Consider the following 12,177-nt stretch of genomic DNA (forward strand, 5'->3'; position numbering starts at 1 on the left):
AGCATCTACACCAGCAGTGCACTAATTCTCTTTCAACAATGTCAAGGAGCATATCCTGGAACCACTCTCACAATACAACTCTCTGGGCAGAATTAAATGTATAAATATGCTTTTCCTGAATGTTTCTTGCATTCAACTCAAATGAAATAGAATTGAGTCTCTCTAGCTTTGTTCCAACCTGGGACAAAATTATTTCTGTGTGAGAAAACAAAAGCCTTTTGTTAGCAGCTGAGACAGCTTGGCTTAGCCAATATAAAACTTGTCTATGACGTATTGCTCAAGCACTGTATTAACCTCCTCCAAACAGTTCAGTTCAGACAGGTCTAAACCAGAGAACTTGTCTTCTTCCATTGAAATCTGCATTTTTATCTACCGAGTTATTTCTGAGCCCTTTTGCAACTTCCTCTTCCACAATTTCCTGGGTTCAGCATGGAAAGTAGCGTGGATAAGTTTCTACTTCTGTGTCAATGCAAAATAACCTACTGCAGATCATTTCATATTGATATGACCAATTTGTCCAAAAGCAATAGTAACCCCAGTTCATATTTTCTATCTCATAGTTGCTATTGACCAAAAAGTACTGCAGTGAGAATTTAGGTGCTGCTGTGCTTGACACTTCACTTTTTCCATCCCAGGCTTTGGGAATTTGTAATTAAAATCATTAGTTCAATAAAGCTTTACAACTGTTCTTGGTAGAGGAGTCTGGAGAGGGCATGTGACTTTCTGCATCTTTAATTACATATTGAATTAATTGGAATTTCTCAAAAAATATATGATTAACTGAGATGCTAATTGCTATATGAGATAACAGAGAGTCTTGCATGAATCTGCAAGTTTCAGGTTAGGGGAAACTTTTTCAAAGACATGACAACAATGTGTGGGCTGGAGAAGAAAAAGAGCATGAATTAGATCTGGAAAATGGTAGGTGCTTTTTAAGTAGTAATCTGCTACTTGCTATTTTACAAGAGGAAGAATATATAGAATAAAAATCTTCATGCTTCAGTAAAAAACATAACAAGGCAAGGTGTAAATAAAATATTTCCTGCAGACAGGAGATATTCTATGCATTCTATGCTCTGTTTCTGATCCTTCTGATGAAGTGTCTTATGATATTCTGTGCCAAAAACCAGATGCCATGATGGTAGGTCACAGTAAGTTTCATACAGGTGGCAACTTCCATGTTCAGAAATGTTTTGCCAAAATGAAATGAATATTTGGATGAATAAACAATTCTAAATGTGTTTCTGAATATCTCCCCAGCTTCTAGATGTTTACTTAGAGGCCTACCAACATGCTTTGGACCCAGAGGAAAGATTTGCTTTGGCCCAAGCAATAACTGACATCATGCATAAACATCCACGGTTTGATCTTGAGCTTGAATATTTTGTGAACATCTACAGAGATGAATGCATCTGTTTACAACTTCAAGCCCAGCTGCTGAGGGACATAGTAAACCAACAAGTATGTTGAATTTACAGTATATCCATCTTGGGCGAGCGGGAGGTGAAACTTTGGTTGTAGCCTGCGCTGCTTTACAGTGCCAACTTCAGTTACTACTAGTTTGATAGTGAAGTCTATGCATGCTTTGTAAATTGAAATAAAAAAATTGAAAGTTGAAAGCTATGATTTCATCAGTATCAGAAAGAGAGCGCTGGAAAGGTTTCAGAGCTTCATGTGTCACATTAAAGTCACATCTGCTATCAGCTGAGATAGGTGGAAACAGTAGTTGAGAGGTGCGGAAGCAGGACAAAATTATAATGCGTAGATCTGTAATGCAGTGGATAAGAAAAGAGTCTTGTTTAGAGTCCATTGTCTGATCTCACAAAGAACATACAAACAAAATTTGCACTTTGAAGTCTAAAATGCAGTATATTTCAGATAGCTGGGATTTCTTTTGCTAATAATTAAGATACAGCATTTTAAACTCTCAGATTTTAATTCTCATTTAAAATCTGCTTAAGCTTCCTCTGTATCCTGACACAAGGTACTTCACTTCTTTGAGTTTCTAGTTCAGAAGTTTAATAAGTTATCCTTTGTGACATATCTTTTGGTTTACAAATGGAAGTTTTTATTTCAGTACAAGAGACCACTGTTAAGCTATTGTTGCCATGAATGATGCCATATTGGTAGCTTTTAGAATTAGAAGGTTGTCAGCATCACTGGTGCTCTACGTTTGTTTAGGAAAAATATGAAAGATTTCAAAATAATTTTAGAAGGAATAACTCAGCTCGAGTGGGTATTTATACGAACAACTTGAAATGATAATTTTTAACATATATATAATATAAAAATAAAACAATAAATTTATTATGTATAAGTTTTTATAGCTTGTAAATGAAGAGTAGAAATCAGGATGCCTGATTGGATGTTGGGTTTTCTTGGCTAATATCATTTGTGTTTATTGCTAACTTTTAGATAGATGTCCAGAGGGAATACGTCCCCAAGATTTGGCAGAGAGGTCAGAAAGGTGGCATCAATGAATTTGGACTTCCTCCTAATGTGATCACTAAGCAACTTGTCTCTCTTAACACTAGCTGGTGAGTGACTTCATGCTTTTATTTTTCTGGAGAGTAACTCTTTCTGATCTAGTTTCTGTGACTGATGAAAAGAATTGTGGGCTAACACATGAAAAGTAAGACTATTTGAGAAAACAACAGTCATGAGGTGAATTAGGCAGTAATATTTCATGTTATTTAGTCTTGTGCTATTTAGAATACCATTGGATGTGCCAGAAAAACATTCAAGAAAGAAAAGTGATTCCTCCCCCACCGTCTTTGCTCTTCCCTGCTTTGACAGTGGGTTTGCTTAATTCATCTTGCACCACAGTGGGAAATTAATATTCCTGTGGATAAAGTAACTGTGAAAGTGCATGTTTAACTTTAGCCTTGCTTTGGACTTACTGCCTTGATATTCAAACATGGCTTTTCAGTTTACACTGCCTTCTTGCCACCGCCTGTTACACATTCTCACCCAAGTGTCCAGTTGGATAGGTACATACTGTATTTCACATGAGAGCCATCTATTACCCATAACATAGACCTGTGCTATGTTCCCCCTCCTGCAGCTATGCAACATTGTGGATTATATGAAGGATTTAGCAGCTGATACATACCCAGAAGCCAACCCAGCCTCTGGTCCTCTGTCTGAATCCCCTTGCCTCTATTCCTCCTACTGCACGCACATTTTGATTGTGTTGGTTACTCAAGGGCTAATTTTGAAGTGCAGACACTTTTAATGGGTGGGCATGACATGAGAATGTGGCTAACAGACATGAAAATGTGGCTAATAAAGCAGATCAGCTAGCAAAAGATAATTTAGAACATTCTGTTTTCATTAGCAATTGAGACTACTTAAATGTGTTCCAACATAATTATGTTTATTAAGGCTTCAGCTCTATTTTTAGATTTGAAGATTGATTTCTGATCTACAGCTAAAGCCATTGCAATTTATTCTTGCCAATTAAGCAATTTCAGAGTTTCCTTATTCGAGAGCTTTGTTCTTTTTGTTATTTTTAAGTGCTGCTTCGAAGAATATTTATTTGCTGGAGTTTCATCCTTCTCTTGGTCTGGTGTGCTCGATCCCCAAGGCTCTGGAGTGTATCTATCAGGAGTTCTACAGCATCTCTAGACCCAAAACAGCCAGTAGAGCAATTAAGCTAGAAAAAAAAGTGCTTCAACTGATACTTGATGAATGGCTGACTATGGAAAAACCAGAATCTTTCTACAGCTCTCAGATTCAAAAAGATGTAAGTTTCACTTTTGCTTGTGTTGGAAGTAGCTGTTTACAGCCAAATCCCAGCCCAGTTCAATTGATGTTCATCTGATATACTTCATGGTTAGTATTAGGTATCTGATTCTTAATATCAGGCCAGTTATTTTTTTCAAGCTTGGAGAAGATCCGTACCATCCACCTTTAAAATAAAATATGTCTGTATTTCTGTGAAAGAACACAGATAGGTAGAACTCTTGATCTCACACTAGTATAAAATAAGGGCAGTCATATTAGGGAGAGGCTAAATACAGACATTTTAAAGCAGGATGAGATCACAGTAAGTCTCCAGGTTTTGCATTTGTGTATATACAGTTCTTAAACATCAGTAACAAAAAAGACTGGACATTAAAGCAAATATTGTTATAGGTGGAGCTGGTTATTACTATAATGTGCATCATTTCCTGATGTAAGACTCTTAACTTGGCTGGTTATAGTTTTATAAATACTAATTATTGTGAATGAAATTACTGATGCTAGATGTCTCCATCAGGTTGTTTTTTGTATTTTTATTATTATTTTAGCCAGCTTAGTTAATGCTGACAGCAAGAAATGAAAAATAAATGAATTTATCTCTTTTGTCTTCAAGTTCATAATATAGTTACGTTCTTGAGCACATCACTAAATTTTGGAAAGGCTCATTAGGTACTGATATGCTACGCTTTAATTCCTGCCAAGTTTGGCCAACATAAATTAAATGAAAATATGCAATTGCACCAGAAAACATGCAATTGCACCATATTCAATTGGAAGACAAGATGTGAAGTTTGTGTGCACTGGTGTATCTGTAACATGAATCAAATCAGAACCAATGTTACTGCAGAAATATCTCTGGACTAAGCAGTTTGTGTTTGATTTGGATCTGAGCACTTGAAGTGGGCACAAGGAGCTACTCGCTCTCACTGTCACATTACCTGCAGTGGAGGCAGTGGTGGGCAAGAAAATAGAGACCAATGCAAGGTAGAAGGGCGTAGCTATTTCAGATAGTTTCTTGCCCTGCCATTGTACAAATCCCAAGAATTTCTTATCCAGCATCTGTTTGATGCCAATAAAGTCCTCTGGCAGTTCTCCAGTCCTCCTGCACATTGCAGATGACAAATGATTCTTTTTTTTTTTTTTTTTAGTTTCGAATCCTAGAAATCAGTGGCAGAGATCTATGTATAGATCTTAAAGTTACTGCTCTGCTATTGCCAAGGCAGAAAGAGAAACTTCTTTTCCATTCCTTTTCTCTAAGACAAGCTGTGGATGAGAAGAATGCACACAAGAAGGCAATGTTTAGAAAACACTAATACTGTTGCAGTCAAGCATATTTTAGGAAATTTACCTTTGCCAGCATGAATTTAGTTTGGTTTCCATTTGCAGTCATGATGAGTGAGTCTCTGTATTATCACACTGGGTTTTTTTTTGGCTCATTTTTACAAAATAAACATTTCTGACCTTCCTGAACTGCTCCATTTGTGACCCTTGACCGTATTCTTTCATGTTTTTCCAACTTTTCACTGAAGAAGGTTTTACAAGATCCAATATGTATTCCCCATTTGACTTCCTAAACGTCTTTCAACTTCGTAATAAACAAGTTACCTAGCTGCAAGATACAGATGCTGCAGGGCTTGCAACATGTACTTGGGAAGATGAGAGATGTTTCGCTTACCCAAGCCATGATCAGCTATTCAGAAGAGGTTGCCCGGAGAGGGGGTGGAAGCCCTGTCCCTGGAGACATTCAAGATCAGGCTGGTTGGGGCTCTGAGCAGCCTGATCTAGCTGTAGATCATTGTTCACCCTGTTCATTGTAGGGAAGTTGGACGAGGTGGCCTTTAAAGGTCCCTTCCAATCAAACGATTCCAACTCAGATTATTCTATGAGATCAAGAGCTGTTCTGTTCATAAACACACCATTTGATAGACTCATCCAACTGGCCTATTCTCATGCTTCACCAGCATCACCAAGTTCTCTTTAAAGTCTAGCATAGATTTGCTTTAGTGGAATCTAAGCTTATTTGCTCTTGCTCTCTCTGGAAATGGGAGCATGGTTTTTATAGCAGCTCTGGGAGGAAGCACATAGGTTGCTGTGTCCCACCTATCCAGAGTCACAGTTACAAAAGCACGTTGGGGAAGAGGGACAAACTGAAAAATGTTGCACAATTTCTGACACTTGTCTTTGGGTTGTGGTCATTTCAAAATGTTTTTTTCCAGTGTAGCCCTTAAGATTTAGTAAATGGCAGGTGTTGAAATCTAGAATTTATTACTAATAACAGCACGTCTGGCTTCAGATTTACTCATGTTCTGTGATTCACTCATCACAGATGGCAAAGCATGAATCCATTCAGTTACAGCAGTGGCCATGACAATCTGCCTGACAGAAGCAGGGTGGCATGGTTGTGCAAATTGTGACAGCTGGAGACAGAGCATCTTTTTCTTCACAAAGAGCCAAAAGCTGTTTCTGCCACTTCTTCCAAAGCACAACAGCCATTTTCTTCTTTCTGGCTCTCCACATTACCAAGCTGTAGCTTTTCATCATATTCCATTCCTGATATTGCTGCTCCTTTGGGTCCTTCCACCATTCCAGTAGTCTAGATGAGTTGCTGCCCCCATTTTGGGATCATCATGCTTGTACATATGTACAAGTACACGCTCATTGTGAGAGGAATAGCAGCACATAGTAATGTGAACCCAGTCACAGAACCCCTGCCTTAGAAGGATGCATACCTCTGAAAGTCTTCTGAATTTTTATTAAAATAAAAAAAGGGCAAATATCGTGTATTCCAGGAATTGGAAAGTCCTTTGAAGAAAGTAAAGTTTATGAATTCAATGACTGTACCTTTGAAGCAAGTGCCAAAACTCCAGTATATTTTCAGAGGTCAGAGTGGACCCAGTCCTGACCTTGCATGTGTTGCCTGTTAGAAGCAATTCCAATCACGATTTACTCCAGAAAAAATATTCGAAGGCCTTTTGTTGTCTTCGTATGAATTACACTTGCATTAACATTTTTTTTCACTTACCTTCCAGTTGTTTGCAGAGATACTCATAGAGGACCCTGTGCTGGTACAAGACATTGCTTTGTCACTATTAGAGGAGAGAGCAGATGAAGAAAGAAAAGAAGGGAGAGAAAGGCAACTCTTTATCCTGGATTCATTCTCTTTGCTCCTGGAACTGATCACGCTCCGGCATCGGTTGATTGAGGTGGCAACAGAGAGCTCACAGTTAGCCAGGTTGGTGGATTGACAGTGCAGGTTTAGCTATGAGGACTTGAGAGAGGCAGTTTGGAGGGGAAAAGTAAATCCTTTCAAATTGGTTAGTTAGTATAGTTGGAAAAAGTCAGAGAGAGAGCACATGCATTTGTGTTGTGGGAAATATTTTTATCCAATATGTGGAAAGAGTCTATCTGGGGTTTGCAAGGTGTTTATTAGTTTCATAAGCTGAGAGACAAATCAAGGCTTAACAGAACAGGCCCTTTGCCCAGTGAAAATGGGAATTCTGTGATTCAATGAAATTTTGTCAAAAGATGGAGCAGCAGGAGGAATCTGCTGGTTCAGTGAAGATTGCCTCAATCACCTTCTTATGAACAGTATTAGAATATAACAAAAATCACACAGGAAGTGCATATAAGCTTTGTTCACTACCAGAAATAGGAAAGCATAAAGATTGTCCTGGATGTACTGATCCTTGCAGAGGACAAAGTAAAATATTCTACACAAAGGAAATCAGTGTCATGAATTAAGGAAATTGTCATGTAAGCTGGAGAAAATGACATTTGTAAAGAGAAACAAGGAAGATAAGGACTGAGCTAAAGGGGAGATCTATCCTCTGCAGGATAGTGTTGACCTGCTGTCTTGGATGCAAGTTGTTACTGAAGTTCTCCTTGCTCAGCTGCATATTATCTCACATTTTTATTAATGAGTTAAGTAGAAAGTATAAGGGCATGTTATTACAATCAGGACATTAGAGTGGTGGAAGATAAAACTGATACAGAAAATAAATGAAATATCTTAGAAAGATATTAGAAAGAACGCGTAGTTCTAAGGTATGAAGTAGCAGGAAGGAGATAAACATCACTAACACAAAGCTTAGGGCTATGCATAATAATAGGCAATTCTGTAAACTTCTTTGGAAACAGGAGGAGGAAGAACTGGGTGTATAGCTGGCAATTGAATAACTACATATTGCAACCGTGATGGGGGAGGAAGTCACGATATCCTACTGTGAATCAGGCAATGAGTTTTGTTTTCCATGGAGATCAGAACTGATGCCTTTTATGTGATTCTGGCGAGGCTTCACCCGGATTATTAAGTATAGTTTAGAGATTTATCTTCAGGAAAGATAAATGCAGAATGGAATGGAAGCAGAAATGATCTAATAGAATGATGAGGGGAAATAGAGAATGCATTTTACAGAAGTAAATGAAGTATCTTGGCTTGTTTGTCCTAGCATAATGAAGTCTGAGAGAAGATATGATTGTTCTCTATAAATACATTGGGAAGATAAGCATTGGGAATGGAGAACAGCTATTTAGGGGCAATTTTGGCAGCAGAACAAATGGAGCTAATCACTGTGAATAAATTTAAACTAAAAATTAAAAGGAGATTTCTAAGAATCAGACAAAAAAAAGTTCTGGAACATAAAGAGCAGAGGGAAGAAAATGAACATAATTTTAAAATGTAGCTTAATTCATGTATGAAAGTATTTGTCATGATTTCATGCAATAGCAAAGTTGTGCATTTTGGACAGATGACCCTTCAGCCATATTTTCCCCTTGTAACAACTCTTTATCCAGCTTTCCTCTGTAAAATGTGAACTCCAAATTAAAAAAGTCAGAAGCATTTATTTTCAGCAGCTAAAAACCTAGATGTATCATAAAATCATAGAATCATATCATAGAATAGGTTGGGTAGGAAGGGAACTCAAGGATCATCAAAGTCCAATCCCCTGCCATGATTAGATTGGCCAGGGCCCCATTCAAACTGGCCTTGAACACCTCTAGGGGCAGGGCATCCGCAGCCTGTCTTGGCAACCTGTCCCAACACCTCACCACTCTCTGAGTGAAAAGCTTCCCCCTGACATCTAATGTAAATCTCCCTTCCTTTAGTTTAAAACCATTCCCCCTTGTCCTATTACTATCTACCCATGTAAAAAATTTATTTCCCTCCTGTTTGTAATCTCCCTTTAAAGATTGGAAGGTCATAATGAGGTCTAATTCTAATTAAACTTATTACTCTGCTTTGGTTATCTCTGTGTTCCAATACTCATACATGCTCTCACATAAATTTTCTGGTAATTAACAAGGAGTAAGGTTATAGTGCAACTTTTCATTTAGCTGAAAAATCAATATAAAATCACCTTTTTTTCTTGAAGCCTATAAGAACTGAATATTTCAAAAGCCCTCTCTCCATGTCAGATTTCATTGGTGCTCACCAACTGATTTAGAAGTTATCTAGAGGAGATAGATGAGCTGACGGATTGGTTATGTGGCTGCATTTGTTTTGTGAAGAAGGCTAATACCTACTGAGGTGACATACTTAGAATTCCCTGAAAGGCAGCAGGAAATTGTCTTTTTTTTCTGGCAAAGGATGGGAATTCAGTAGAAAGTTATGTCAGAAAGTAAGACTTCACAATGCATATGCAAGGTCATTAAGCATAACACTATCTTCATTTAATAGAAGATGATTAAGTCAGCCTAAATATCAGTATAAACATACATAGTTTATTCAGGGTGACATTTTGAGGGGCTATTTTTACACCCTCACATGATATTATGAAATTCACTGTTCATTATAATATCAACTCAGATTCAGACTGAAGCATCAGAAAGGCTGGTAATCTTTCTTCCTGCTGTGCAGAGCAACATGAAATGAGTGCACATACGTTTATAGATTCCTCTGTCTCATACTATAGGTTCTACCAGACTTTTGGGAGATTTGCAAGAATTACTCCCATCACTTGCCTATCTGTTCATTCCTGAAGTTCCTTTCTGTCTATAAAAACATATTTAAGTTGTATGCACTATTCCTAATAGCCCTTGTTGCTCCTTTGTTCCTCAGTCTTTCAATCTTCCCCTTTGATTATCTAGTGAAAAGAAAAAGGACATGCTTTGGTACAACTAAACAATGCCAATTTAGTGTGAATTTTGCTTCTCTCTCTCTCTCTCTCTCTCTTTTTTTTGAATATATTCACCTTTTTGATATCCTTCCTTTTTCTCTATTTTTTTTCCTTTGCACAGTACTAGTAAGCTTATCTGTGTATTGCTGTTTGTGCTGTAAAGGCTATCCATGCATTTGTATTTTGTTACCTGTGAGATCAGCATTTGTAGTCATTACAGAGGGTTTTATTCAACCTTAGAGCTGATTTGTATAATTATGGATTGATGTTCATGGTGTCCTCCATATCCTGTTTTGTCTTCTGCCCTTTTCTTTCTGTAACTTTGCAGGCAGAGAATTCTACATATTTTTAAAGAACTGGGAACTGTGACTTCTGGGTCCTATTTGTGTCTTTATCACGTTCTCACACCTTAACTTCTCTTTGACATGTTTTCTTGATTGATAAAACACCTGCCTGTAGATGTTAGCAGGAAGCAAGGGATTATCTTATTTCTTCGCAGTCTGTTTCAAAAAGAAATTTTCTCTTTATAACATCTTCTTATACTATATGAAAAGAAGGATCACAGATCAGATTTTCTGTGTTTTTGTGGTTTTGCATCTGAAGGAAGAGACTGATAGATCCCTAGGGAGGGAGTATAGACTATGTCCAACTTCAGGCACCTGGGGCTTTAGAGTCCTCCTGAACTACTTGTTGCATCTAGACAGTGTGTTTACTGCTGGTCGACTGTCCTGGTCTTTTGCTGTACTGCAGAGATACTGCTGGGACTGTGTCACACTGAGAATAAAGCTCTCTTAAGTTACAAAATTACTATTTTCATAGTAATAACATGTCTGAGTTCTGCTTGGCTATGAAACTTCTTTTGCAATCTGCCCTCCTTCTAGTTCCTAGCCTAAAGCTGTCTTCCCCTCTGTCAATCCCTTCTAAATAGAACATTTAGCACCTTTTCCTTGATTTTTCTATGTAATGTCATAAACTCTTGACTTACTGTCCTTTGTTTGTAACTCCAAGTTCATATATATAACTCTGTAGTTCAATCTATGCTGAGTGAACTGTCAATACTAAACAAAAATCAGCTCTCAGGGTGGAATGCTCATTTGCCGTAACACTTGAGACGACAATAAATGTTTAAAGTTGGATGCAGATTTCTTCTTGAAATGAACCTTCTGGATGTAGATTTCTAAGCGAACATTACTTAAACAGAGAGAAAATTTGTTTTTGAAATGCATCCATGTTTTTGTGTGGTTTTGTTGCTTGTTTTTGGTTTGTTTTTTTTTTTTTTTTCCCTTTCTAGCTTATATAAGGCTTTTGCAATGGAAGCAGGTTTTGGGGAGTTCCATTTGTATCTGAGGCCAGTGCAATTTGAATCTGCTCTTCACAGGGAGAAAGCAGACCATCTGCCACCGACATTTATTACCTCTCTCCTGGAAGATGACAGCTGTGTTGACAGGTAGACTGAACTTCTTTGTGTTTCAGAGAACATAGTCTTTTCTAGATTGGATGTGATCAAGTCTTCAAATAGATTAGGCTAAAATATAAAAACTTCCATGCATAAAACATACACAATTATTCAAGTAAGAAATGTAAAATGCTACGTGATTTCTTTTTCTGTAGAGTTTGAGATCAAATACTTCTAATTTGAAGCCATTTAGCAGTGAAAGCAAGGTGGCACTGAATTTGCATGCAACTGTGGCAATTTTGGAACTGAAATGCATTCTCTTCAAAGCAGAGGATGCACAACAGGCCATCTTTACTCTTTAAAGAGTTCATATGTATGTTTGTATTTACATATATGTGTATTTGTGTATAGCAAATACATGTACATACACAATATACACATGTTTGTATTTACACATACACACTTTGTTTATCTGTGTGTGTTTTAGACCAATCTTTAAGATGAAGAAAGGCAACAACCTGTGAATTTTCTTACTAAATTTAGGAAGGATATTCCTGTCATTTCCTAACATAGGTACAAGGGCTCTCTTTTTAACTTTGTGTGTACCACTTGCAGTCGTGTGCTATTACTTGCTTCCCTTTCACTTGCATACATGCTTACTTGCTGCAGAAATCTGTTTCTGCAGATTTCAAGTTAGTTTAGCAATTGCAAGCAACCTGGAATGAAATTTCAGCTGTGAATTGCACTGTGGGCAGTGGTGGACATAAGAGTACAGGAGATAGGACAGCACAAAAAAGAGTTAGGAACCAATGGAAGACCAACAAGATATCAGCACAATAAACAAGCAGATTTTTCAATGGTTTAGACCAGGATTATCTAGGAGAAGCTGAAGAATCATCGTAAACCACAAAACATCGTGGG

The 12,177-nt window shown here is 37.6% G+C and overlaps 1 protein-coding gene across 1 annotated transcript in view; it reads left to right on the forward strand.

Moving 5' to 3' along the window:
* Positions 1-12,177, forward strand: part of LOC122165700 — a 74,702-nt gene that overhangs the window by 16,415 nt on the left and 46,110 nt on the right. Inside the window, exons 11-15 of the mRNA XM_042828958.1 lie at positions 1,261-1,461; positions 2,416-2,537; positions 3,517-3,745; positions 6,774-6,976; positions 11,152-11,307. Of these exons, the coding sequence (XP_042684892.1) occupies positions 1,261-1,461; positions 2,416-2,537; positions 3,517-3,745; positions 6,774-6,976; positions 11,152-11,307 (911 nt within the window). The remainder of the gene's footprint in view (positions 1-1,260; positions 1,462-2,415; positions 2,538-3,516; positions 3,746-6,773; positions 6,977-11,151; positions 11,308-12,177) is intronic.

This window comes from Centrocercus urophasianus, unplaced genomic scaffold (genome assembly GCF_019232065.1).
Source record: "Centrocercus urophasianus isolate 14NV4802_14NV808 unplaced genomic scaffold, USGS_Curo_1.0 seq_10, whole genome shotgun sequence".
NCBI classification, from domain to species: domain Eukaryota; kingdom Metazoa; phylum Chordata; class Aves; order Galliformes; family Phasianidae; genus Centrocercus; species Centrocercus urophasianus.